The sequence below is a fragment of the Vespula vulgaris genome, chromosome 5 (genome assembly GCF_905475345.1).
Source record: "Vespula vulgaris chromosome 5, iyVesVulg1.1, whole genome shotgun sequence".
Lineage (NCBI taxonomy): Eukaryota > Metazoa > Arthropoda > Insecta > Hymenoptera > Vespidae > Vespula > Vespula vulgaris.
Window position 1 is genome coordinate 1,557,501 of NC_066590.1, and position 26,833 is coordinate 1,584,333.

The following is a 26,833-nucleotide window of genomic DNA, read 5'->3' on the forward strand; positions in this document are numbered from 1 at the left end:
CGTATTTATTTCATACATCGTACATCGTATCGCGTTGAAATTATTTTTCGTCCGACAACTTTCATTTCTTCTGCGCCATCTTTAAAAACGAGACCTCTCTATTTGTCTCATGTTACAAACGTGTATAAAGCCAAATTCGTCTTATTACTTTGCAGATAAACGAAAAAAAAAAAGAAAAATATCGAATAGTTTATCGCAAAGATCGTTTATGTAAGATCACCAGAGCTCGTTTCCGCGTGAGAAAATACAAGATCGTTGTATTTCCCGTACGGAATCACTGAGACGATAGCGGATTCCCCGAGATTCGAACATAGTTCGTAGCAGTATCGAGATCTTCAAGTATTGCGGTAAACGCGAGACGATGCTTGGATATCCAACTAGTCGAACAACAACGACGTCATTCGATCGGAATTTCAAAGATCTTAATTAAAGACGGAAGGAGGAAAAAAAGGAAAATATTCTGACGTGGTGTCACGATTGCACTATGAGACACAGAGAGAGAGAGAGAGAGAGAGAGAGAGAGAGAGAGAGAGAGTAAGAGAGAGATTGCTCTCACCCATTTAGTCATAGAATTGTATAGTCATACCTATATACCTCCTTTCGATTAATCCTTTCTCGGTCTTAATCGATTAACCGTCTTCTACGTTGCTTCGTTTCTTTTAGCTTCGGCATCGATAATTATTTCGTTTTCTCACGATGTTTCTTTTGTGCACAGGATACGAGTGAACCGTTACAATAGAAAATTAATGTAGAAATCGGACACGTGATTGTTACATTCATTATCCTATTGTTCTAGCAAGCGTTAAGATTCTCTCTTATATGTTGAGAAAGGCTAGACGACAAAAGCGTGTCGAATATTCGAATAAGGATCGCGCAGCATCTTACCGAAGAAAAATATACATTTATTTTTATGTTCAAGGTACTTATATACGTATTTGTTTAGAAGGGATGATGTATGTATGTATGTATGTATGTATGTATTCATGCATGCGTGTATGTATATATGTTTGTACGTGTATATTCATAGCTTGCTACAGATTTTACCAAATTTAGATGAACCGCGTATGATAGATATCAATTTACGAATTATATTTATACGAAAAAAGATAAAAAAAAGAGAGATAACCCGAAGAAATATATAGGATACACCTTTTATCTACGACTCGTTAGAATAAAAATTTATTTAATGTGACATCATTTCGACTCCGACCCGTATATGTCGGCGATATCGTCGAAAAGATATATAACGGCGATTATGCGATCGTGACGGAAATAATCGTGTACCTTACCTTAATACTACTATGTTCGCGTGCGATGTTTTTCTTTTTTCCTTTTTTTCTTTTCTTCCTTTTTTCTAAGTTTTTTTCTTTTTTTTTTTGTTTTGTTTTAACTGCGACATTTATGTAAAAGAAAAAAGGAAACGCGATACGATTAGTTGGAATAGTTCTAGATCGTTTGGTAAACGAATGAAATTCTTTAGTAAACGGAACATACATTCTTTATGTTTCTAACTTGGAAATATGCATTTCGTTTAACATAATCAAAAAGTTTAATGTTTCTTATTCATGACTTGTAACAGCTTGCATTTTGATATAATTTCAATTTATTTATTGTGTATTGTACTTAGTATTTTGAGAAATACATACATACACAGAGAAAGAGAGAGAGAGAGAGAGAGAGAGAGAGAGAGAGAGAGAGAGAGAAATGTTAGATTTTTAACAGAAAACACATTTAATAATACCGAGATAGAGAAAACATCGTTATCGTCAAAGTTTCGTACGAGAAAGTACGTTCTCGAGATAATTTGCTCCGACCACTTTGAAGTTTATCGAAGTAGATCCGATATTAGTAGTGCGGTGTATCGTCCCGTGGCACAACACGGAATCGTCCGAGTTATATTCCAGGTGCCGCGTTATGTATTTACAACGCGAAAAGTTTCGATTAAGGGCGATAAACGAGGAGTCATTTAATTTTTAAGTATTTTGTAACTGGCAACATTTTCGTGAACATGTAATTCAACGCTTTATATTTCTCTCTGTCTCTTTTTCTCTCTTATTTATTTTTCTTTTTTCTATTTTTCCTTTTTTTTTTCTCTCGTTTTATAGTCGTTTGTAATAGAATTGATCGAACTATTTCCATCGGAAACGTTCGATCGGAGGACGACGGTCTTTTTTAAAAATTTTGACAAATTTATATCGATCGACGAAAAGAGAAAAAGATTTTTCTGTGATTCGTTTAATCGGCCATTTTTTTTTTATCTTAGTAAGTACATTACCGTACGATAGCAGCATCAAAAAGCAATCGATTTTCTCTTCCGCTTAATCTCTTCGAAATCATCGTTTGCATCATTCATACTCTTTATCCTCGTCGAAACCAAAAACACGAAATTGCTTCTTCGTTCTTGCACCTATGTACCTATGTACTTTAGTGTTTTATATAGGTAGACACATACATATATACTATGTATGTATACTGTATACTATCGTTATAAAGATTACTTTATATTCTCATAAAAATATATATATGTATATTTATTTATTTATAGAACATTTTACATCATTTTTTGGTTAAAAAAAAAATATGCGAAAGATCAGAAGAAATATAAACGATTAAAAAGTAATGATTACAAATTAATAAATGAACAATCAATATACTTAAACATAGTAACAGTATCACATTTACAAGATTGTTTAGTACGAAATTAAAAAAAAAAAAAATAAAAATAAAATAAAAAAAGAAACAGAATGAGAGTCTAGACGGTGAAGTTAAGTCTCACGTCAGTCCCTTTATTTTCCAGCGTTGATATCGTGGAGCAGTTGATCGTCGAGAGTACCTAAGCAGAAAGAAGAAGAAGAAGAAGTAGAAGAAGAAGAAGAAGTAGAAGAAGAAGAAGAAGAAGAAGAAGAAGTAAAAGTAGAAGAAGGATAAAAAGGAGAAGAAAAAGGAGAAGCAGCAACAGAAGAAGTAGAAGAAGAAGAAGAAGAAAAAGAAAAAGAAAAAGAAAAAGGAGGATAGAACCGGTTGAAAAAGACGTTCGAGGTGGAAGAAAGGAAAAGGTAGAGTGAAGGAGAAAGGAAGAAGAAGAAGAAGAAGAAGAAGGATCGAAAGGTTGAGCGACCCTGAAAGGGGTAGGAGAAGGTGGACGAAGTGGAGGAGGAGGAAGCGGAGGCGGAAAGAGTAGGAGAAGAGGAAGAGAAGGAGGAGGAGAAGGAGGTGAAGAAGAAGAGGAAGAAGAGGAGGAGGAGGAGAAGAAGGAGAAGGAGGTGAGGGGAGAAGGAAGAGGAAGAGGAAGAGGAGAAGGAGAAAGAGGAGAAGAAAGAGGAGATGAGCTCGGTGGGTGACTCGACAAGTGCGGTGCTCGGCTGCTCGACGAAAGGCGGCAGATAGCGCCATTAGAAGAAAAGACCGACGCGTTGCTGGTACGAGAAACGCGATGCCGAGCCGTTGCTCCGCGGCCCTGGCCCAAGAAGAAGGGGAAGAGGAGGAAGAGGAGGAGGGAGAGGACGAGGCCCACAGGCCCCGTCGACGTCGTCGACGAAGAAGACGAAGATCCTACTGCTACCTCCTCTTTAGCGTTCCTCTCGTCTTCTTCCTTTCGTCTCTCTCGATCGCGGATGCTTTACCGTTTCATCCTGTGCCGACGCACAAAGGTGAGTCACGTGTATCTTCGTTCTCTTCTTCTTCTTCTTCTTCTTCTACTTTTTCTACTTTTTCTTCTTTTCTTCTTCTTCTTCTTTTTCTTTTCTTTTCTTTTTCTTCTTCTTCTTCTTCTTCTTCTTCTTTTTTCTCTTCTTTGCAATTAATGGCTATCGTGTTTTTTTATTTTTATTTTTTTTTTTATATAATTAGCATTAGACACACGAGATTACAGTAAGAAGCGTTCACACCAGATGCAAAGTGTTCATTGGATATGACTATTTTCAAGCTTCGCGAGAAGTATCTTCGTAAAGAATAACAGACTTTTGTCCTTTCCGATAATATCGGTAACGTTCACTTCCGAAAATTCCTTCGCGATAATGCATATCATTATATACATACATATATATATATGTATGTATGTATGTATGTATATCTATTAGAGATCTCTCTGTTAAAGAGATCAATGAATTTATTATCTAGTTTCTCGCGTCTAACCTCTCGCAATCGGGTGTCGCGGTGCGGTCGCTTAAAATGCAGTCGCAGACGGCGGATGAATTCGCGAGTTGTCTGAAATGCATTGACAGTGTTAAATCGCGATAAATGCATCTGACAAAGAGAGAGAGACAGAGAGAGAGACAGAGAGAGAGAGAGAGAGAGAGAGAGCAACCGCTTAATAGTCAACACTTCTCTTTGTCTCATGACTTCCTTTTGTTCTTGATCGGTACTTAGACAAACAATAGGACGCGACCCCAAATGGCACTTTAATTGTGCGTAGGTACGAGTAATGCAGAGATTCTCGAGTGACACTCGTACCACCTCCTTGCTATTACTTTTTCGCCTATAAAGGGCTTCTGCTTTCTATTTTACTACTCCCCTCGTCCGCGTCTCTTTTTCTTTTTTCCTTTCCTCCTTTTATTTTTCTTTTTATTTTATACGCGTACCATCATGATTCTAACTCGACGTCAACGAGCCCCGAGATAATGAAAAACAAATTTATTATTTACACTCTTTCGCACAAGGTACGAGTTGTCCAAGGAATTTTCTTCTCCAGTCGAGCTTTACATTCAGTTCTGCTTTTTCTCATTTATCCTTTTTTTTTTTTCCTTTTTCTCTTCCTTATTTACCATCGTGCCGAATAAACAGATATAACAGTAGTAAGACATTGTTTTCCATCTTTTTTATATTTTGTACGTTTTTCATATTTTTCCTTTTATTTTTAAAAATTTATCCTCTAAAACCAGTTCGACTGGTCGATCCTTTAACTCAATTTCAACCTCTCTCTCTCTCTCTCTTTCTCTCTCTCTCTCTCTTGTACTTTCGCTTGGAGTTAGGAATAATTAAAAAAATTTCGTTCGTCGACCAGAAACGAGGAAAACCTTTCCCCTCTTTCTCTCAACTCTAACGAGTCTATTTACTTTGACGTACTCCTTTCGTTTTACGTATTTACATAGAGTACAGATACATACGTATATACATGGTATGTAAAATACATAGCTGGGAGATATACACATAGATATCTATATAAATATAATTACAAGTTTTGGAAGTTCGGGCAATGATATATTTCATAGTTGGTTCGTGGCGGCCAGTGAAAGTTCTCAGCTTCAGCCTACGCGATCTTGAAACTCGTAATGTCTCTCTCTCTCTCTCTCTCTCACACACACATATTGAAATCACGCAAAAGATTCTTGAGATCTTGAGAGTTGGTCGATTTCATTTTCACGAGGATTTTACAAAAGAATAGACGAGCCGATACGGGACGACGACAGTTCTCTCTTTGAAAGCCCACACCTCAATTATTTCCCTCATTAAGCATTTTCACCCTTTAAACGTGCCCGCAGAGAGAACGTCCCCATCGATAGACGACTTCACACACCAACCATCTCCTACTTCCCCTTTCTCTCTGTTCTCCTTTGTAATTTAATTGCTTCGCGAAATAACGAGATTATCCCTTTCCGATATTACACAATCGTCACATTTTTCTTCTCTTTCTTTGTCCTTTTTTTTTTATTATTTTCTTTTTCTTTTTTTTTTTTTTATTATTACGTTAACGATAACTCCGTTAATTTTACTTAACAACGTGGAAATATCTATCGGGTAATCTTACGTTCGTTTGCGTTAATTAACCTTTATTCTTTTTTTTTCTTCTCACGCGATAAGAAAGAATAAGACAAATAAAATTACTCCAAGTATATACCAATTGAATATATATATATATATATATTCCGTCCTTAGTGTGTCGAACAAAATCTTTAGCCAGATTCTATGACGCATTCTCACGCGATTTCCGATCACGAGCTCACCTATTAAAGCACATATACACATACGATACGTATACGCAAGTATTTATTATCTTTTTTCTTTCTTTTTCTTTTCTTCTTTTCTTTTTGTCTGCTGCAGCATAATACGTGTATGTGTGTACGTATATATATATGTTTTTTTTTATTTTACTATTCCGTATTAATGGAACGGTACTTTACGTATGTTTCAGGGATAACACGTAGATCATACATCAGATACTACGAGCCAGCATCTTATGACACGGTGGCATTGAGACGTCATCGTGACAGGACGCGTCGCGACGTTTCCGATTCTACCGAAAATCAACCTCTTCTTTTACGTTTGAAAGCATTGGATAGGTATGTTTGAAGAGAGATCAACGATAATATTTTCTTTGAACAACTTGTTCAATTCAAAGATTAACTTTGTATTAACATTGTATACGTATTGCAACAAACTATTTCGAAGAGGATCGTTCCAAGATAAACGAGATAAAAAAGATCGACGTGAAATTTAATAAAAGTAACGCGATTTAGAGTGTAAGACAAAGAGAGAGAAAGATAGAGAGAGGAGAGGGAGTAGAGAAAGAACTATGCAAGGTCATCAACGCGCAAGGTATTATACCCGTCAGGTGTATCCTTGACAGGTCAGTAAGCAGGGATCCAATTAAGGCCATGTTCGTGTAAAACGCGTTACGTTTCCTCGTTGCGGTAGATATTGTAGATATCGCGTATGGATTAACCAACAGTGCTTGCTGCCGTTGTTGTTCGTATTGGGAGGGTGAAAGTCGAAAGGGAGGGTGACGTCTTCCTCGAGAAGATCGTTATATTATAGCAACTAACAAGCACGACTGTATTTCTGTTGTTATTATTTTTCTCTCTTTCTTTCTCTTTTTATTTCTCTTCTCCTTTATTTTTCTTTTCTTTTCTTTTTCTTCTTCTTCCTTTCGAATCGTCGAACGATCTTGAGATAGAGGGAGAGAGAGAGAGAGAGTAAGATTATCTTTTAAAATCATTAAGGTTTCTGAATTATTCTAGAATGAAATATTTATCTTCATGGGGAATGAAAAGCGTTACGTTTGAAATATTTTCTTATTATGCTATTCAATGATTTATATATAAGAATTACGTCAATCAGATGGTGGACTACGTAATGGTGCATTCGTACGTAAAGATAAGTCGATATTTTTTGTCTTTCTTTTTTTCTTTTCATCTTCTTCTTCTTCTTCTTCTTCTTCTTCCTTTCTCTTTGATATTAAATTTAAACGGATAGTAGGATGATCAGCTCTCTTCTTCTCAATCTCTCGGGTTTTACACACATACATTGTTTAATATTTATACGTGGGATGATATTTGTAGTTCGTATTAGACATCTATAATACCATGAGCCGTTTAGTTACAACGGATGGTGGTAGCTATGTTTCTCTCGTTCGATAGACGAAGATACCTGCTACTTGATTTGTGGCCGATCCGAGGAAGGATGAAGTTCCAAACAAACTTCGACGTTAAGTCGATCCCCGTGATTCCTGATTTCAAAGGAAGCAATTAGACCTCACGAAGGAAGGTATTTCTACGATCGTAGGAATAATCTATCGACGGGTATCGGTCTACCGAAAGTAGAAGGATAATAGTAGGAGAAGGAACAGGAGGATGAGAAAATCGAACGAATACGATTCGATTAAATCGTGTGTACGTTTCTAATTCGACATATCAAAACTATTTATCTACTTTGTTAGAGATAATTAACCAATAGTTTGCCGAATAAATTTCTTGTTTCTATTTCGCATGAAAATTATATAATGTTAGAATTATAGTACACACACACACACATATATATATATATTCGATAATTAAGTTCGTAACGATGAAATTAAAAAATACGAGCGCACGCTTTAGTGTGTACGCGAGCGCGCGTATGTGTGTAGGTATGAATGAATTAAGAGTTACATAGTCGTATCGTTATAAAAGATTAAACAATATAATATTTTCTACGTAGGAAGGAAAAATCGATCGAAAGATAACACAGATTGAATAGAAATTCCTATTTCCCTTGAGTTAAAGAAAAATCCAACTACGACAGAAAGGTTTAATATCCGCTAATATTTATCGGATGCATCTCAACTAGATCGCGAGGCAGGAAGAGAGTGTGTATGAGAAAGACAGAGAGAGCAAGAGAGAGAGAGAGAGAGAGAGAGAGAGAGAGAGAAGGTCGATGGAACGTGTAGCCGTATTTCCGCTTGACGATATTCATGGAAAATAGAAGCTTAGTATTTCAACGAAGCGATAACGTCACCCTCGCGTCTGCTTGCGCGTTGTTTGCCATGCTCCATGCGGAACCATACGTGACAGGAGGACGAAAATATTCGGATATATTTTTCTGCTTGCTTGTTGGGTGATCCTAGGTTCGATCTGATTTGCACAACGTTCGTACAATACGCCTTTTATTTGCGTTTCCTGTCGTCGTCGATGGGTTGCACGCTAACACCATCTCGTTCTTTAAGAATTTTCTACCACCTACGTTTTCCCTACCATCCCTAGCATCAACCCCCTTCCTTCATCCTCCTCTCTCTTTCTCCTCGTCCATCTTCTCTTTTTATCTTCCCAATCTCTACCCCTTTCGACTCGACTCGATTCGACTCGACTCGATTCGCAAAAATGTCTTTCGATGTCTCCGACTATACCAGTCTTCCGAGAAGGAACTATTTTTCTCTCTCACGCGTTAGCTTTCGACGCGGTGTAACTACAACGTTCGTTTCTCTTTATGTAAATCACTCGAATCCACGGTGAGCAATAAAATGTAAAACAGTAGTAGGTGGGTAGCCAGTCTATCTATTTCTTTCTCTTTCTCTTTCTCTTTCTCTTTCTCTCTCTCTCTTTCTTCTTCATCCTCCATCGTCGTCTTTGTCGTCGTTCGTTGTCGCGGTAGAACCTTAGTTGGATGTTTCCTACATTTGTCTCTCTCTTTCTCTCTGCTCTGCTTTACTCTGCTTTATTCTCTCTCTCCGTTTCTTTTTTCCTTTCTCACTGACGACAATGTCGTCATAAGTGATCCTCTTCAAGACCTTCCATCTACACCATACATTAATATTTTTTTTTTTTACTACCTGTTGTAAAGATAATTGCTTACGTATACCAAGAATTATCTTGTATATCACGAATTTCGTAATAAAGGAACTTCATCCGTGAAAAGTCAAAGAGAGAAAAAAGCAAAGAGAAAGAGAGAAAAGAATGTAGAAAGAGTGTTTAAATTACTTCGTTTGTCGTTCTCTTCTCTTTTCGAAGGAAAATTTCATGGAGATTTTCCTCTCCTTCTCTCTCTCTCTCTCTCTCTCTCTCTCTCTCACCCACACACACACTCTTTTTTCTTGTCGGTCACGAAGTGCCTTTTGTCGCGTTCTAACATAAACGTGCGGGATTGCATACCGTGCGCTCTCGAGACTTACTTTTGAATAGGTTGCGAACTCTCGGCGCACCTCGGACCATGTGAATCCAGTTTTCTCATACGTGGGCACAGGTTGAATGCTAGCAACGCACGACAACGTTCTATAAACGGAATAACTCGATCGGAGTTGAGAAAGAAAGAGAGAGAGAGAGAGAGGAGGAGGGGTGAAGGGAGAGGGAGGGAACGTATGAGCTTTTTCAAAAGTTCTTCTGGTATTGATAACTCTATCGGTTTTATCACAATTCCAAAAATGGATGGAACTCGTTTTATTCATTGTATCTATTCTATCGTATCATTTTATGAAAAAAAAGAAATAAGTTTTCCATTATCATTCGTTATATATTTACGTACATGTGTGTGTGTGTGTGTGTGTGTGTGTGTACAGTAGGGAATTTAAATATTCGTTTCTTACAGTAGAAATATGAAAATACATATTGTACTGTATGTACATTTAACTCACTCATTGTAGATATATTTATTGTATACACATACAAATATATATATATATATATATATATATATATATATATATATTTGTTTTCTTACATACAACATAATACATATATATATCTCATTCAGTCAATTTATTAATTATTTAATTAAATTAATTATTAATTGATTCATAATTGGTTTCTCATTTTATGGAATATTTGAAGTTTACTATTGACAATTTATATTTCGCCATTGATTTATTTACAATATTAAGTAACGTTTTCAATATCACAAATTATGAGTCTTTTTTTACATTGAACCGAATTTGAATCAAGCTTACAATTAAGATTTAGCGATATTTATGAGATTTGAAATATAACTGAACAACTTGAAATAAAATTCTCTCTCTGTCATGTGTCAAGGATTGATAAAAATATAAAACGTATGCCAGTCTTGTCCCGTTGTAAAATTGATTGCTATAACTTAGACTCGTGATTATTCCGAACCGATTCCTGCGGGGGATATTTTCTGGTCTATTTCGTTTAAAAAGTATACGTTCTCTCTAACGATTCGTTAAATTGATTTCTTACAAGGTACAATTTAAGAAACACCATTTTATTAGGTATATCCTGTCGATGCGAACGATAGAACGTTATTGGTGTACCGTACGTAATGGTATACCTTCGTGAATATTAGATTTTCCAAGTTTAAACAAGATTCTGACGGTTTTTTCAATATAAAATATAAAGAAGAAACTTCTTTGTACTTTTTCTTTCAATTCATTTTTTTTCCCTTCTTTTTTCTTTTTTTCTTACTTCTTCAATGACTGCATTATCGACGATCGACAAAGCGTTTATTAAATTCCGCAAACGAAGCTCATTGTTTTATAAGATTTGCAAGTGGTACACGAACGATCTCTCGTTCTTTTTTCTTTCTTTCTTTTTCTTTTTTTTTTCTTTCTTTTTTTCTTTCTTTCTTTCTTTTTTCTTTCCTTTCGCTCGACAGATCTCTCAAAGGCGAGACCAATTAGCGACAATTACGAACGAGTCTCGCGTTAATGTGTTATCGAGATCTATGAGCCGAATACGGAACGAAGGAAGACGATATACCTATGCAGGATAAAAAGAGAGAAAGAACACGTAAAAGGATCGTAATTAATTTAGACTTTTATATCGCTCGTTATAAATTTATTATAATTCGATACTGTAATTATAAATTATTGTACGGGTCATCCGATATTGTATTAAAAATTCCTCGGTTATTTTCAAAATTAATCAAACTTTTCCGAGGCTTTTTAATTTGATGATTAATCTTTTTTCTTATTTATTTTTTTTTATATTTACCTTGTGAAGCTACGAGCCTAGAAATATATCGTTTATTTTTTCTCTCTTTACTTCTTTCTCTCAAGCAAAAAAGGAAAAACAAAGAAAAAAAAAATCAGTCTAAAAAAAATCACAAAAAGAAGTAATTGGTTTTTAAAATCACTTAGAGACCTCGTTTGACCTCGCTTAGGAACCTTTAGCACACTCTGTATAAGAGAAGTTCCGGTTAAAAGAAGAGAGAAGGAGATAGAAAAGAAACGATACAAAAAGAGAAAAAGATACAAAGACGTAGAGATCGTAATTATTTGATCGTAATTATTTTAATTAAGATCTTATAATATATATCAATATATATATATCAGACTATACATATCACTTTACAAATTTGTACCTGCAATATATTCTTTCTGTTTGCTACGTCCTAAATAACTCTCTTAGAGAATAACATATCTTGAATACCATATCATAGAGAAAGTGAAAGAGAGAGAGAGAGAGAGATAGAAAGGAAGAGTGATAGAAAGAGAGAAAGAGAGATAGAATAAGAAGTTCTTTATTAGATGCATCCGATTTACCAAAAGTCAGTTCGTACGTTGACTCGAGTTAATATTCTTCGAGAGTGTAAGAAAGAAGGAGAATGTCTGGGTTATATGCCATAGTGGCAGAGTTCAAAGTTATATCCCACGTCCATGCGAAATTCATAATCTCTCGCAGAAGGAGGCAAAACGGTTAAGTGACGACGAAGCTTCTTCTTCTCTTCTCCTCTTCTCTTATCTTCTCTTATCTTCTCTCTTTACCTCTCTCTCTCTCTCTCTCTCTCTCTCTCTCTTTCTCTCTCTCTCACACACACACACTATCTCTCTCTTTCTCTCTCTCTCTTTCTTGTCTCGTCGACACGCTGGCTTCCTTCGCCAACGCATTATCGGATTACCGGCTTTTTGTAGGAATACCGCGAGTGCACGCTGAGATTATTATTGTTATTACGAAGAAGAAAGATATATATATATATATATATATATATATATATATATATATAGAGAGAGAGAGAGAGAGAGAGAGAGAGAACGTGGAGTAGGTCGATTATTAATTGGCTCTCGCGGTCGTACCGCTCTTATGCAAATTAACTCGCGATGGCAAAATTTGAAAGGGTAAAACCTTTCCTCGGCCCTCCCCTCCCCTTCTCTCCTCTCCTCTCCTCTCCTCATCTGAATCTTCTCGCCACTAACCTCTCTCTTTCTTTCTTTCTCTCTCTCTTTCTCCCTTCTGTCGTCCCTGACCCGAACTGCTTTTAGTTCCTCCTTTTCCGGTTTCTAACGAGCGAAGTACGTTTAAACGTTGGAAAATCAACGCCTAATTTAACAGCTGATACGCTTCGATGATTTTTCAAAGGACATTATTTTCTCTCCAAGGATGCTTTTCTTTCTTTTTCTTTTTTTTATATTTTTTTTTTGCTATGTGAAATGCGATCTCGATTCATTTTGATACCTATTTATTTTACTCGTTTGAGAAATTATTGTTTTTCTTTTTTTTTTTGCAGATCGTGGACGATACGATTGATTCGCGACGACACTATCTTCAGTAAGGACGTAACGTTCGAAGGCACTCATGGCTCTATACCATTCGACGTTTCACATTCATACGCTGGCACCGTCCTTGGTATGTTCGTTGATATATTAGTGTAGGAATAGATTATAAAGGCGCAGTATGTGTTTAAATGCGTGAAAAAAGATTTTCGAATATTTCGTTCCAATGAATGTATGCATTATTTATTGAGACGTCTTTTATATTTACATATATGTGCATATATATATATATTTTTTTGTCTTTATTCAATTTTAATTACACGGAATTATAGGATTGAAAAAACAGCTGCGTAATATTTTTTTTTATATTCACTAATATCAACTAAAAATCGAAAGAGATTGAAAAAATAGATATTAACAGAAAACATGGGTAATATATCATATACATATATACATTATCTATATATATTAATATATATATATATATATATATATATATATATATATACGTATGTATTCATTCGAAATCACTCAGGAATCACGTTAGTAATAAAGGTGTACCGCAAAAGTGTGCACCGAAATGAATTTCCTGTTCTGGATTTTGACGAACGCAAGCATCGGTCCCATGGGTGTCCTGCGAAACGCATTAACCACCGCAACCAACAGCCCCAGATGCGTGGGAGCCGCGCCTAAACACGATTTTGGTAATTCACCGAATTACTATTCCCACGTGGGATAACGTGAATGCTCGGGAGAAGAAAATGATCGATTAAACGTTTCCGATCTGTAATCTTATATCTTATATCGTTATTATCATTATTTAAAATAGTATCATTACTATTATTAACAACGACGTCGTTTATTACACAAGAATTAATTTTATATCTTGTTTGAATATATTTGGAACGAAATCGATATTAATTAGACAACAATGTAAACTTTATTAAATAGTAATTTTAGATACGCGTTAATCGATTAAATTAGTCGATTGTATCTAATTCCAGGAGTATTAGGTTTCAAAGATAAACCAGAACTATAATTGGTCGATCTAATCTAATAACGAAAGGGATGAGAATGAAGAGAATAATCGAGATATCTTTCCTATTTATCAGGGAAAATTTTAAAGAGCGAATCGGACGAACGAACGAACGAACGAACGAACGAACGATTTGCTTGGAATATTTTATGCGCCATTTTAATAGGATTATAAACCTTTGACTGACCATATTTGTTCGTTCATTCGTGAATTATCAGCATCAAGATACTGAATCTTTAGTATGTATGAGTTATCGATACTCGTTAATTTTCTCAGTACGACGTTCGCCAACGTAAAGTTTTTCATTTCTCTTTTGCATCATCACCATTACCCCCTCTCCCTCTCTTTACCCCACCCTTCCCGTTTATATCTCGATCAAGATCACTCTACACCTATTTCTTTGCATCATTCGATAGTTTTATACATCGTTTTTCAAATAAATAATTAACATACTTTTCGTAGATAATTATTAATTAAATTATTTCATCGATCATAATCTTAGGAATTTTATCTCTAATCCTCTTCTCTCATTTTCTACCATATGCTATTCCGCATCACTCTATCTCTTTCTATCATTAATAAATATTATCTCGAATTAACCATAATCATTCGTTTTCGTAGTCAATTATTAACTTGATCGGTTTTTGTCGAGTAATCTTACAAATTTTATCTCTAATGTCTTCCGTTCTTTTTATATACCATTTACATCCACTTTTATCTGTTATTTATTTCCCTCTTTACGGTACATTCTTTTTCTCTTTTTTTTTTATGTACGATTTCTCTTATTATCCCGTTGTCTTTTTTTTTTTTTTTTTTATACTGATTCAATGTAGACGAATAACATGACCGAGAAAAAGCGGATTCTACTATTATCGTATGTGTACGTATGGGAGCGTATGTGTAAGAACGCGTTACGATTCTGCGAGCGTAAGAACTCAGTGATGTAGAGAGAAAGAGAGTAGGTCTCTCGGACAATGGACGAAGCAGTATAATTTCGTACGTTAGATGAGTTCATCGTGAGTTGTCGGTGAAACCGTAAGCTTGGAAAATGTACCGAACGCTAGAAAATCGTTCCTTTCTCTCTCTCTCTCTCTCTCTCCTTTTTTCTCTCTCTTTCTTTCTCTCTCTCTCTTTCTTCGTCTCTTTTTCATTGTCTTTCTCTCCTACTCTCCTCTTTTCTCTTTCAAAGCAAATGGCGAACGTCATTCCTGAAAATCGGCAGCGTGAGTGCACTCGTTCGTTCGAATCAACGAGGACGACGATGGCCAGCTTTGCTACGTGATTTCCAACGGGTCCCGTGATCGATGTCGGTTCAATCGTCATGGTTTTTCGAGTTAAACGATAAAAAGAAAAAATAAAAAGGAACAAAAGAAAAAAGAAAGTAGTCTTACCGTAATATTACGTTTAGTGTGGTACGATTTTATTCCCTTTTCGTTCTTTCTCTCTCTCTTTCTCTCTCTCTCTCTCTCTCTCTCTGTCTTTCTCTTTCTCTTTCTTTTTTTTTTCTTTTTATTTTATTTATTTTTTATTTCGCTCTCTTTTCACGAGACTTTCGAGAACGTTACTGTTTCTTTTTTCTTTCTTTTCTTTTCTTTTTTTTTTTAGTTCATTCGTAAAAAAGAAAAAAGGGAAGCGAAAAATTTTTCGACCCGTAAGACTCGATCGATCAAATCTAATACGTTCTAACGTTTTAGCCTGGAACGGTTTTATTATTATTTTTTTTGTTCTTCTTTCCTTTTCGATAAAAGTATGGAGGAATTTCATTCTTTTTTTTCTGTTTCTTTTTCCTCTCTCTCTCTCTCTCTCTTTCTTTCTCTTTTTATTCTGTCTTTTTTGCTTTTCTTTCGTTTAGGGCTTACGAAAGAAATAAAAAAGCGAAGAAGAATTTTCGATTTGCAAGAACGATCGATTAAAATTTTATTCCCATATGGATCTATTAAATAATAAAATAGCATATTGGGGAATATAGAGGAGAGATAATTAAGTCGTAGAACCACGAGCTAATGAGAATTATATTAACGAAAATTCATAAATGTTGATTACATGTACGAAATTCGGAAAATCATCAGTTCAGACAACCGATTAACGCGAATATTGATTTCGAGAGAGAGAGAGAGAGAGAGAGAGAGAGAGAGAGAGAGAGAGAGGAAAGGAGGGGAAAAATCATGCAGATTTTGAGTAACAATTAAACGTATGATATGCTAGTTATTAAATTGACTCGACTTTTTGAATTATTCAATCCCTCTTCAGTTTATTCCCTCCTCTCTCTCTCTCTCTCTCTCTCTCTCTCTCTCTCTATTTCTCTGTCTCCCTTCTCTCCTTCTCGTTGACCGGTTACAACGGCATGGTATAACGCGTATTCTCGCTAATCCGATTAGCCATTAAACTTGCCTAATTGACGGTATGTGCGCGCGCTTCTATATATATCGGCTTATCCATGGTACTCGCGATTTGTTATCGAAAAATTTCAACTACGTATTATCGTGTTGCAATAAAAAAAAAATTAATATAATATATATCTTTTTCTGGCTCTCTTTCTCTCGTTCTCTCTCGTTCTTTCTTTGTATAAAAATCTTTTTATTAAAAAAAGATCAATCTAATTTACGCTCGGCTAATTTATATCTTGCGAACAGTTTCTCTCGTTCGGATAAACAAATATTATTCGATGAATATTTCGTAGAATAAAATATCAATGATACACATTCGTTCGCGCGTACCTATCTTATACGTATCTGTGTGTATATAAGTATTTGAAAGTAATTGATTAAATCGATAATGTACTCGCGAGTAATTCGTTTCGTTCTATTTCTTTTGTTTTATTTTTTTTTCTTCTTTTGTCTCTCTCTCTCTCTCTCTCTCTCTCTCTCTCTCTCTCTCTCTCTCTCTCTCTCTCTCTCTCTCTCTCACTTTCTCTGTCTGTCTGTCTGCCTATTTCTCTTTTCTGTTTTTATTCACGTTCGTCTAGTAATGAAGCGAGCTTTTCTTTCGTGCGAGCGAACCGGCCTTTTCCTAGCTGTTAGACTATCGTTCCGCTCGTTGTGTAGTACCAGTCTGGAAAAAAAAGAAAGAATAAACAAAAAAGAGAGAGAGAGAGAGAGAAAGAAAAAAAGAAAAAAAGAAAAAAAAAGGAACAAAAGAGAGAGAGAGAGAAAGAAAGAAAGAAAAGATTTTTCACTCGTTAACGAAGAAATCTAATTTATTTCGTTTGTACATTCGAACAAATCGTACGTTGTGGCGAAGTTACTGGACAAAGATATTCTCATGTAGTTGCCTCTAAAGTTGTACTTCGAAATGAAAGGGAGAAAGAGAAAGAGAGACAAGAAAGAGGAGAGCTTTTGTTGATTAACAATCGATTTGCGTTGAATCGACGTATTCGTCGATACGAAAGCAGCCATCTCTCGCGCAGGACGCGTCGAGGCGACGCGACGCGTCGCGACGCTTCGGGAATGAGCAAACGTTTACCTTGCATGATTTTCTCGTCCTCGTCGTCCTCATCCTCGTCCTCGTCCTCGTCCTCGTCCTCGTCCTCGTCCTCGTCTTCGTTCTCTTTCCCTTCCTCGTCTTCAAACTTTTCGACGAAAATCAAATTTGTTCGTCTATCCTCATTCTCCTCTCTCCTTTAAATCGTTTCTTCGTTTCACCGCAACTTCCGAGATAACTTCGACGTTTCTTATTCGTTTCTCGTATCCCTCATTTCATTTTTTTTTTCTTTTTTCTTTTTTTTCGTTTCTCTTCCATTTTCAATCGCAAGAGAGCGTATCGTATGTTATAGAAAATCACGTCAATTGGAAAGTATCGATATGTGATATGAGAATTTTGGAAGATTTTTCTTTATAACGTATCGATATGAAAATTAGATCCAGGATAGTATTCGTAGTTTCGAATTGCGCCCCCGGGGTGCAACATCGTTATGAGATCTCAAAAGGAAAAGTTCATTTCGGTTAATCAAATTTCTCTCTCTCTCTCTCTCTTTTTTGTTTTCTCTTTTTTCTATCCTTTTATTTTCTTTCTCTTTATTTTTATTTTTTTTTTCTGTCGTAACAAATATTATCAGACTGTCCTTTATATCGTTGTTTGCGAGGAGTGAGAGTTCAAAACGTGGGTCCCCATGGAGAGTCGTCAGGTTTCAGTACTGCACTCTAATGCAGTTTTTAACGGTAAAGATGCGACACTAACTAAGATCGTAATGCTCGCGTAAAAATTTTTATTTCAATCGTTAAAAAAAGAATAACAAAAATATTTCTGCGATTTGCAAAAGTAAGCTTAAAAAGTGGATATACGGATAGGGGTGGAAAAAAGGAGAGTGAAAAGAAAAGAAAAGGAAAGAAAAGAAAAAAAGATATTTTATAAAGCAGCTATTAGGATTAAAAACTAATTAACGAAGGCTCCGAGGAGGAGGATGTTCGTCCATCTCATTCGAGGATCTTCGAGGATATCTTCTCATTTTGTGTTTCTGACGGCTTCTCTCTCTCTCTCTCTCTCTCTCTCTCTCTATCTATCTATCTATCTATCTATCTATCTATCTATCTATCTTTCTTTCTCTCACTTTCCGGTACTCTTGCTCGATATTCAAGCCATACGGGAAATCCAGCCTCTTTCCACGACCTCGTTGAAGCATGCATCGATTACGCTCCGAGCTCGTCCGATGGGACTGCCCTTCTCTCTCTCTCTCTCTCTCTCTCTCTCTCTCTCTCTCTCTTCTCTCTTCTCTTCACTCTTTTTCTTTTTCTCTCTCTCTCTCTTTCTCTATCTCTCTTTCTCTCTCTTTCTCTCTATTGCTCTCTCTTTCTCTCGGTCCCTTCGTGCTTTAAGTCGCAAGTGCGAAATTAGTTCGAATTAGTCGGATTTTCTCGCGGATTTTCTCTCTCTCTCTCTTTCTCTCTTTTTCTCTCTCTTCCTTTTTAGAAGAAGAGAGACAGAAAAAACGAGGCTAACGAGTAGGAGAATCTTTACCTTTCCTATTAATCTCAAGCATCAGCTCGATGATTCAGTCTCCTTTTTTTTTCCCCCTTGTTTTTTTTTCTTCGCTTTTTTTCTCTTTCCGAGCAATCCTCTCTTCCTTCCTCCTTCTCTTCTTTTCGAATAATGAGAAATTTTTCTATCCGATTCGATAGTGTGTCTTCCGAAGAAGAAAAATAAAAAGATGAAGTGAAGAATTAGAGAAAGAGAGGGAGGAGAGAGAAACAGTGAGAGAGAGAGAGAGAGAGAGAGAGTAAGATGGAAAGTGGAACGACCCTAGAATGCGATTGAATTCCCGCGAAACTTTCATCGGAAAGTCATTAGGCGGTTTTAATTGTTCTCTCGCCTGTTGAAACGTAAAGATGGATGGATGGATGACTGGCTTTTCGTAAAGTTCGACGAGCATTCTTCACTTTAGAAAAGTCTATAAAATCGACCGTACATATGTATGTATGTATGTATATATTATACATACATATATATGTTTAGCATATAAATCGATCGTGCGTTCGTTTTGTTTCGGTGAAAAGAATAAAAATTATAATTAAAAACATACAAATGTAACATATAATTTGTATACGTAGGATTGGAACATTGCGATAATCAATTACGAAATGTTTTACTATACTTTCATTAATTATTTATGTTGGTGATTATTATGAAAGTGATCTAGTTGTGTGAAAAAAAGAAAAAATAATTCGTTTCGTAACTCTTATGACAATCGATCTAATTATACGAATTACGGTATAAATACATTTTTTACTTAAACCACTTTCGTAATTTAACCAATTTCAGGGGTTAATATTTTATCGATGTAAAATATAAAAATGTGATATATAAGATGACGAGATTATAACGAATATTAAAATAAATTATTAGAATCGATCGTTCGGTCGAAGACTATCCCCGTTTCGACGAAGAAAAGCGAAAAAAATAAATGTATTTTGATCGTCCTCTATATCACTATATTTCTCGAATATTCGATAACGCACGTCATTCTCATCCTACGCGTATATACATATATTCTGTTCGAACATCATATATGTATTTACGTATGTATGTATATAATGAATCATACATATCTCTTAAGTATAAATTGATATAATACAATTAAAAGTCGTTTAACGAAAGTACGTACGTAGATGCAATTAGTATTTTAAAATTAATCTCTAAAATATTAATAAAAGAATTTGTTCTGTTTTCTACTTTTTTGTTTCTTTTTTTTTTCTTTTTTTTTCTTTTTTTTTTCCAAGTAAATCGATCCTATCGTTTAAAGTAACTTCACGTTCGGATTTTTTTTTCTTTTCTTTTTTTTTCTTCTTCGCCCCCTAAAAAGCATGCGACCCCTTTCGCGACGAGCGCGCTCTTTGAAACAAGATATGTATGTAGACTTTCAGTGAGCTTAGAAGCACCCTTCTCTAATCGTCAATGCCGATTAAAATCAAGAGGGGTAGATAGGTAGACAGGTTAAAGCGATTATAGGGATGGATTTCCAATACATATATGTATGTATACATACTACGGATAGATGGAAATGGTTGATGATAAACTCGATCGTTTTAAATTCTTTGAAAATTTTTCGGAGAAACCTCGATGAAAAATTTCCTCCTGAGAAACTTTTCAAGAATTATTTTCGAGAAGTTATGAAAGTTTTTAGAAATTTATCGCGTTTTGGGAAACGAAGTCGCTTGGGAGCGTTCGAACCAATTGCGAAAGAAAACGAAGTTATCGCTTGTTCGAAAAAAGCAAATAGAGAAATAGACAAGTCATCGATTCGTTCTAATTTTAGACCGAACGTTGAAAGAGGAAGAAAGAACATCGAGAAAGAAAGGAGGAGGGAGGGAGAGAAAAAGAGAGAGAGAGAGAGAGTGGCAGGCAGACAGGCAAAACTCGCTTACTTAAAAAAGAGATCTAGAAATACCGTAATTTAAATACTCAATTAACTTTATTAAACTCATGTAATCTCATCGTAACCATTTACTTCGTACCCTTCTACAGGTTACTCCAAAAGTTGCTAGCTGATTTTCGATAGACTTTTTAAGCTGATTTTTATTCAAATAGAAATAAAGTTCGTGGGACTTTTAGTTTTACAATTTGAAAACAAAAAAGAAAAAGAAAGAAAAAGGAGAAGGAATTTGCTTGAAAAGTCTGTGGAAAGAGTGTAATTGATTTTTAAAATCACATTGGGAACTTTTGGGCCACCCTCTATCCAACGTTAAAGCATCAAAACGCGATTTTCTCTTCGTTTAACGAAACGTCGATTTCATTGGAGAATATTTAGACATTGCGATAATTATCAATTTTTTTTTTATTTTATCTATTCATTTATTTATTTATTTATTCATTTATGTACAAATAAATACCTTTATAAAAAGAAATGTAAATGAATTCCTTCGATCGACGCGTAACATTAATTTTCATTTTACCTTCGTTTAGAGTATTTCCTTTTTTAAACGTGTAATCAAATAATCTTCGCCGTATTACCGGTGCAAAACTCGGAAAGTAAACTCGTAAGAAGTCCAGTACGATATTATGAGAGGGGAGGTAAGGAACGCGGATAAGGGATTCCGCGATTAAAATATTTTATACGCGCTCGGGGAGTTATTTCGCGCGAGTTGAAGCTCGCAGGGATGAGTTGTGAAGTAGAAATTGCCCTCTCTTTTACTTTTATTTGTTCCATTTTTGTTCCTCTTCTTTTTCTTCTTCTCCTTTCCTTTTCCTTTTCTCAACATTATTTTGCGAGACACGTTAAAATTGAACTCGAAATCTCGATATCGTTGTATCGGACGGGACAAATGTTCCTAGGATGATTTTAAAGATCAATTACTCGTATCATTGTACGAAATCTTCCTAGAATAATTTCTTTTCTTTCTTTCTTTCTTTCTTTTTTTTTTATTTTTATTTTTTATCCGATTGTAAAACTACAAAACTTAATTATTAACCTGTGAAAAGCCTCGGAGGAAGGACAGTCGATTTTTAAAATTGCGTTTTGAACTTTTGACCTATCACGTATAATAATCGCATCTGAAAGTTGACAAAAAGAAAGAAGAAAGAAAGAGTCGTAAAAATGAAAGAGATAATTTTATTTCGATTATCGAGATTATATCGATTGGGACGAGAGCGCGGGAAATTACGAAGGAGCGATTGTTAAATAAGTTATCGATTCGTTGTGTTTCATCTCTCTCTATCTTTTTCTCTATCTTTTTTCCAGAGGACGAAAACGCAGTGGTACAGGGTGTGGTGACAACCGATGGACTCTTCGATGGTACGATCGCGACCAAGTTCGAAGAGTTTTATATCGAACCAACTGCGAGATATCTCGATGAGAACGAAGACACGTCTCCAACCTACCATAGCATCGCTTATCGTACATCCGACGTAACCGTGCCTCCGCATCCATTACCGTGTGCGAGTCATCAATTACACGAAGGCTCTCTTCGAGACACGTTTGATAGGTGATCATCTATATGTGTTTATATATATGATTTATATATAGAATATATATATAAGATAATATAACATAATGTATATATATTTATATCTATATGTGTATATATAATATATATATTTATATATATATATATATAATATTATGTATGTATGTATGTATGTATGTATATGTGTGTTATGTATAAATATTTTCCTTTTTCCTTTTCTCTCCACTTAAAAAAATTTGAAAACAACAAAGAAAAAAAATTTCTATTTTATTTCGTCAAAAGTTTGTCGATATTAAGATAAACCATTATCGTTAAATGTTTTTATATTCGGGATAGAAAATGTAAGGGAAGTGTGTTTTCTTACGATCGTTTGTTCAAAACCTAATAAATTTATCTTATCTTTTTAACAAATTGAGCAAACGTTCCATAAGAAAAATTATTCTTATCTTTTAAAAGTGTATCAAATAATGAAACGTTATCTTAGCATATAGATGAAAGTTAAAGAAAAATCTTCTTCTTTACAGAGGCAAGACTTACAACGATACTTCAGAAGGATTTTACGAGCCCTTGTTGGATAATAAAATTGGTCTCTATTCGAAAGAAAGCCATGGGAGAATATTGAATTTGGAAACGAAGAACGAAGCTCGTTACTACGATAGGTAAAAATAAAATAAAAACGATCAACAAATATTTTTTCAAAAGAAACATATAAGAAGATAGAAAGAGAAAGAAAGAAAGAAAGAAAGAGAATGAATACATTCAACTTCAAATTCTTTTAATTCACATTTTTTCATCTTCGATCGTCACTTTAATCGTCGTAACGCGAGTTTCCCTTCGTTTAATCCTTTATCTTTCGTATTATCACGGTTACAGACCACGTTCGCTATGAAATGTGGCCACGCCGTTTAACCGGATTATAAGAGTAAACTCTTATCGTGAGAGGATGATAACTTGGTAATTCTTTTTTCTTTTCTCTCTCTCTCTCTCTCTCTCTTTCCTCCATTTTATATTCTTCTTATTTTCACTCCTCACTCCCTCACCGTTCACCCACTCTCTCCTTTTATTTCTTTACTTTTATTCCTTGATATATGTGATTTACAGATCTAGCGGAGATCGAGTAGCCAGACATTTACACAAACGTGCGACCGTCGATCCACGAAAAACAACTTGCATGCTTTACTTGCAAGCTGATCATCAGTTTTTCGCTAGATACGGCACGGAAGAAGCTTGCATCGAAGTGATGACGAGGCATGTACAGAAGGTCAACTCTATATACAAACACACGGGTAGGTTTGTTTTACGGGTCAAGCGAAAAGTAGTTTCACAAGGGACTTCTATCTATTTCATGTGCATGTGCATGTGTGTGTGTGTGTGTGTGTGTGTGTCCCTTTTCCAAATTTTATTTTAATTTCAAACATGAACGAGCACTTTCTCGGTAGATACTCTACCAACGAGACAGATATACAGGGTGTCGGAAAATTATCTGTATAACTTTGTCACGTAATGTAATTTACGATGGGACACAGCGAATGTTGAATTATTAAATAAAAATTTATATAATTCGTATTTTCCAGTTTTTCTTTTTTTTTTTTCTTTTTCTTTTATTGAACTAACCATGTTACAAATAAATTCAATATGTGTCACCATTAGTGATTCGCAAAACATCATCCAATCGATACTTCGAATGCTGCCATTTACGATGCATCGAATTTCCATATCAATTCGTTCAAAGCCAGCTCAAACTTTTGCTTTTAAATCGTCAATGTCTGTCACCTGCGTATTGTAAGTAAGATCTTCGACGAATCTCCTAAGAAAGAAATCACAGTATCTGACAGGGCCGTGATATCTTGCTGTCCAATGAATTGCACCATCCCCATGTGGTGCAATTCACTCACAATCCATCTGTTTGAAAGAAAGAAACGAACTTGAAGTTTTTCTTCGAGGTGATACAACACAAGAATTTTTACCCTCGTTTTTATAAAAAGTCAATTATAAAAAGTTGTACAGATAATTTTCGAACATCCTGTATACAATTCTCTTGTTCGTATACATTAATTCGGTACTTTCATGCTATTTCTTTTTCCATTTTTCTTTTCCATATTTTATTATTTTATTTTATTTTATTTTATATCTTTTTTTAATTTGTTTTTATTTTCATTCTTTTTTTTTAAATAACAAAAGATACACTCGATTGGTTTTCAAATAATATTTTCATTATAAACTCTGCTCGTCGTCTACGCGTCATATACGTGCGATATTCGATCGAATTATAGGAATTCGATATAATATCTCTCTGGTCCATCGTAGTCAGTTTTCTCCCTCTATTATCAAGTGCAGCTCTCGTTGAAATTGTTTTCTGTCGAAAACTTCACGTAGTATCGATCTACCATGAATTTACACGAGAGCGCGCTCACGCGTGCGCATTAAATTGATTTACAATAGGATGTAGCGCGTAAATATAAGCAAAGAGTGTGTGTCTGTGTACGTGCGTACGCGCGTGTGTGTGCGTGCGTCCATATGTATATATATATATATATATATATATATATATATATATATATATATATATATTTATAGAGGTAGTGAAAGTAAAATAACAAAGGTTCATCAAGCATTTTCCAAAGTATTACACATAGCTCTGTGAATTAATGATATATCTTTGTTTGTTTCTCGTTTAGATTTCAATCAGGATGGTAGACCGGATAACATCAGTTTCATGATAAAACGTGTGAAAGTTCATAGCGAGGACGCTTTGAGGGATCTCAATTATCGATTTCCGGGTAATTACGGTGTCGAGAAATATCTAGAATTATTTTCCGGTAAGCAGGTTCTGTTGTTCTGTTATTATTTATGCCATTATTATTATTCGTTTCACTAGAGAGATAAAATGTTTATGATAAAAACAAAAAGAAATAATCAAATGAATAATTAAACGAACGAACAAACAAACAAACAAACAAACAAACAAACAAATAAATAAGCGAACAAACAAACAAACAAAAACCCCAAGGAAAATACGGATTCATTCGTATGATCGTTTCAGAGGAGGATTACGATGCGTTTTGTTTGGCTTACATGTTCACGTATCGGGACTTTGAAATGGGAACGTTAGGTCTAGCTTGGACTGGAGATTTGAAGAATGCTGGAGGAGTTTGCGAAAAGAACGGGGTAAGTCGTTCGACGAGAGAGAAGAAATTAATAAATATTATTTAAAAAATGTTTATATCAAGGTGGGTGAGACATTATTACATTACACGTTATTGAGATTAACAACGTTCCATTGAATTTATATAAGAATATATTCGATTTAGATCTCGCTATAATACAAGATCCATTTACGATTTATTTATTTACAGTTAAGAGTAATTACAAATACTTAGATTCGTGCATGTTGTGTCTTACGTTTTAGAAGCTAACAATCGGATTGAAAAGATTCACAAGACACGCATGTATATTTTTTCAATGTTAGGTTCTTTAGTACGTTATTTTTTTCAACACACGTTCAATACATTACAATCACTCAGCCAGTAATTTACCAGTTTAATTAATAGTCGTTTGATCTTAGCGCATATATCGAGAGATTTAGAAATATATATATATATATATATATATATATATATATATTTGTATAAGAGGTGATTGTAGATACACTTCGTTCGTTCGTTATCGTCAGAAAAAGGGTCGATATTGCGTTCGTTCCTCGCATAACTTATTCCATATTTTTTCAAGACAAGAGATATTTCAATATCGAGGCGACTGTCGAACACTATATATACATATATAGGTACATAAACATATACGTACATACATATATATTTATATTTATATATATATGTACATACATGTTTCTATAAAAATGTAATCACACAAAAAGCAATATCGGCTCTGTATCGTTCTAACGGCATGCGTTCGGCATAGTATATAACGTAGGCTGCATACAAATAATGTTGCAGCATTATCGTGGTAGCATGAAGTCCTTGAATACTGGAATAGTGACCCTGCTGAACTACGGAAAGCACGTTCCACCCGCGGTATCTCACGTCACATTGGCACACGAGATCGGTCACAACTTCGGTTCGCCGGTAAGTGTTTGATATTTTGTCGGATTCCTATTTTCAGATATTTGATCAACGTTATATTTACTTTGTTATATACACTCGCGCACAAATATATAAAACATATTTCACGAAGATGATCGAGCCAAGAAATGGAATATCGCCTAAAACTTATCTCTTCCCTTTCGTCAGCACGATCCGGAACAATGCACACCGGGCGGTGAAGATGGAAATTTCATAATGTTCGCCCGTGCAACCAGCGGTGACAAGCGTAACAACAATCGTTTTAGTCCGTGTAGTTTGAACGCCATAAATCCTGTGCTCAACAGTAAGGCTCGTTCACCAAAAGGCTGTTTCACAGGTGAAGAATTCGATCAATTTCTTTCAAGATAAACATTTCTAGTTATATTCAATAGAATTTCTCTATCTCTCTCTCTCTCTCTCTCTTTCTCTCTACATACGTTATATCCTTTGCTTTCTGTATCTTCATAGAACCTCAAGTATCATTGTGCGGAAACGGAGTCGTTGAGGACGGCGAAGAATGCGATTGTGGATGGGAAGAAGATTGTAGAGATACTTGTTGTTTCCCTCAACGTCGTTATCCACCTACAGAAGAGACCCCATGTACACTTACGCCACGTTCAGTGTGCAGTCCTAGTCAAGTATATGTCTCTTCTTGATATATCCTCGAGTCTAATGAAAAGCCGCGAGT

The 26,833-nt window shown here is 35.2% G+C and overlaps 1 protein-coding gene across 3 annotated transcripts in view; it reads left to right on the plus strand.

Moving 5' to 3' along the window:
* LOC127063923 (disintegrin and metalloproteinase domain-containing protein 10-like) overlaps positions 1–26,833 on the plus strand; it is a 38,253-nt gene that overhangs the window by 5,306 nt on the left and 6,114 nt on the right. For all 3 annotated transcript variants that reach the window (XM_050994247.1, XM_050994246.1, XM_050994249.1), the window contains 11 exons: positions 2,798–3,650; positions 6,131–6,278; positions 12,649–12,767; positions 21,841–22,084; positions 22,591–22,725; positions 23,168–23,352; positions 24,745–24,885; positions 25,110–25,234; positions 26,020–26,148; positions 26,314–26,482; positions 26,614–26,783. In XM_050994247.1, coding sequence (XP_050850204.1) covers positions 3,434–3,650; positions 6,131–6,278; positions 12,649–12,767; positions 21,841–22,084; positions 22,591–22,725; positions 23,168–23,352; positions 24,745–24,885; positions 25,110–25,234; positions 26,020–26,148; positions 26,314–26,482; positions 26,614–26,783 — 1,782 coding nt within the window. In that variant the 5' untranslated portion in view covers positions 2,798–3,433. The remainder of the gene's footprint in view (positions 1–2,797; positions 3,651–6,130; positions 6,279–12,648; positions 12,768–21,840; positions 22,085–22,590; positions 22,726–23,167; positions 23,353–24,744; positions 24,886–25,109; positions 25,235–26,019; positions 26,149–26,313; positions 26,483–26,613; positions 26,784–26,833) is intronic.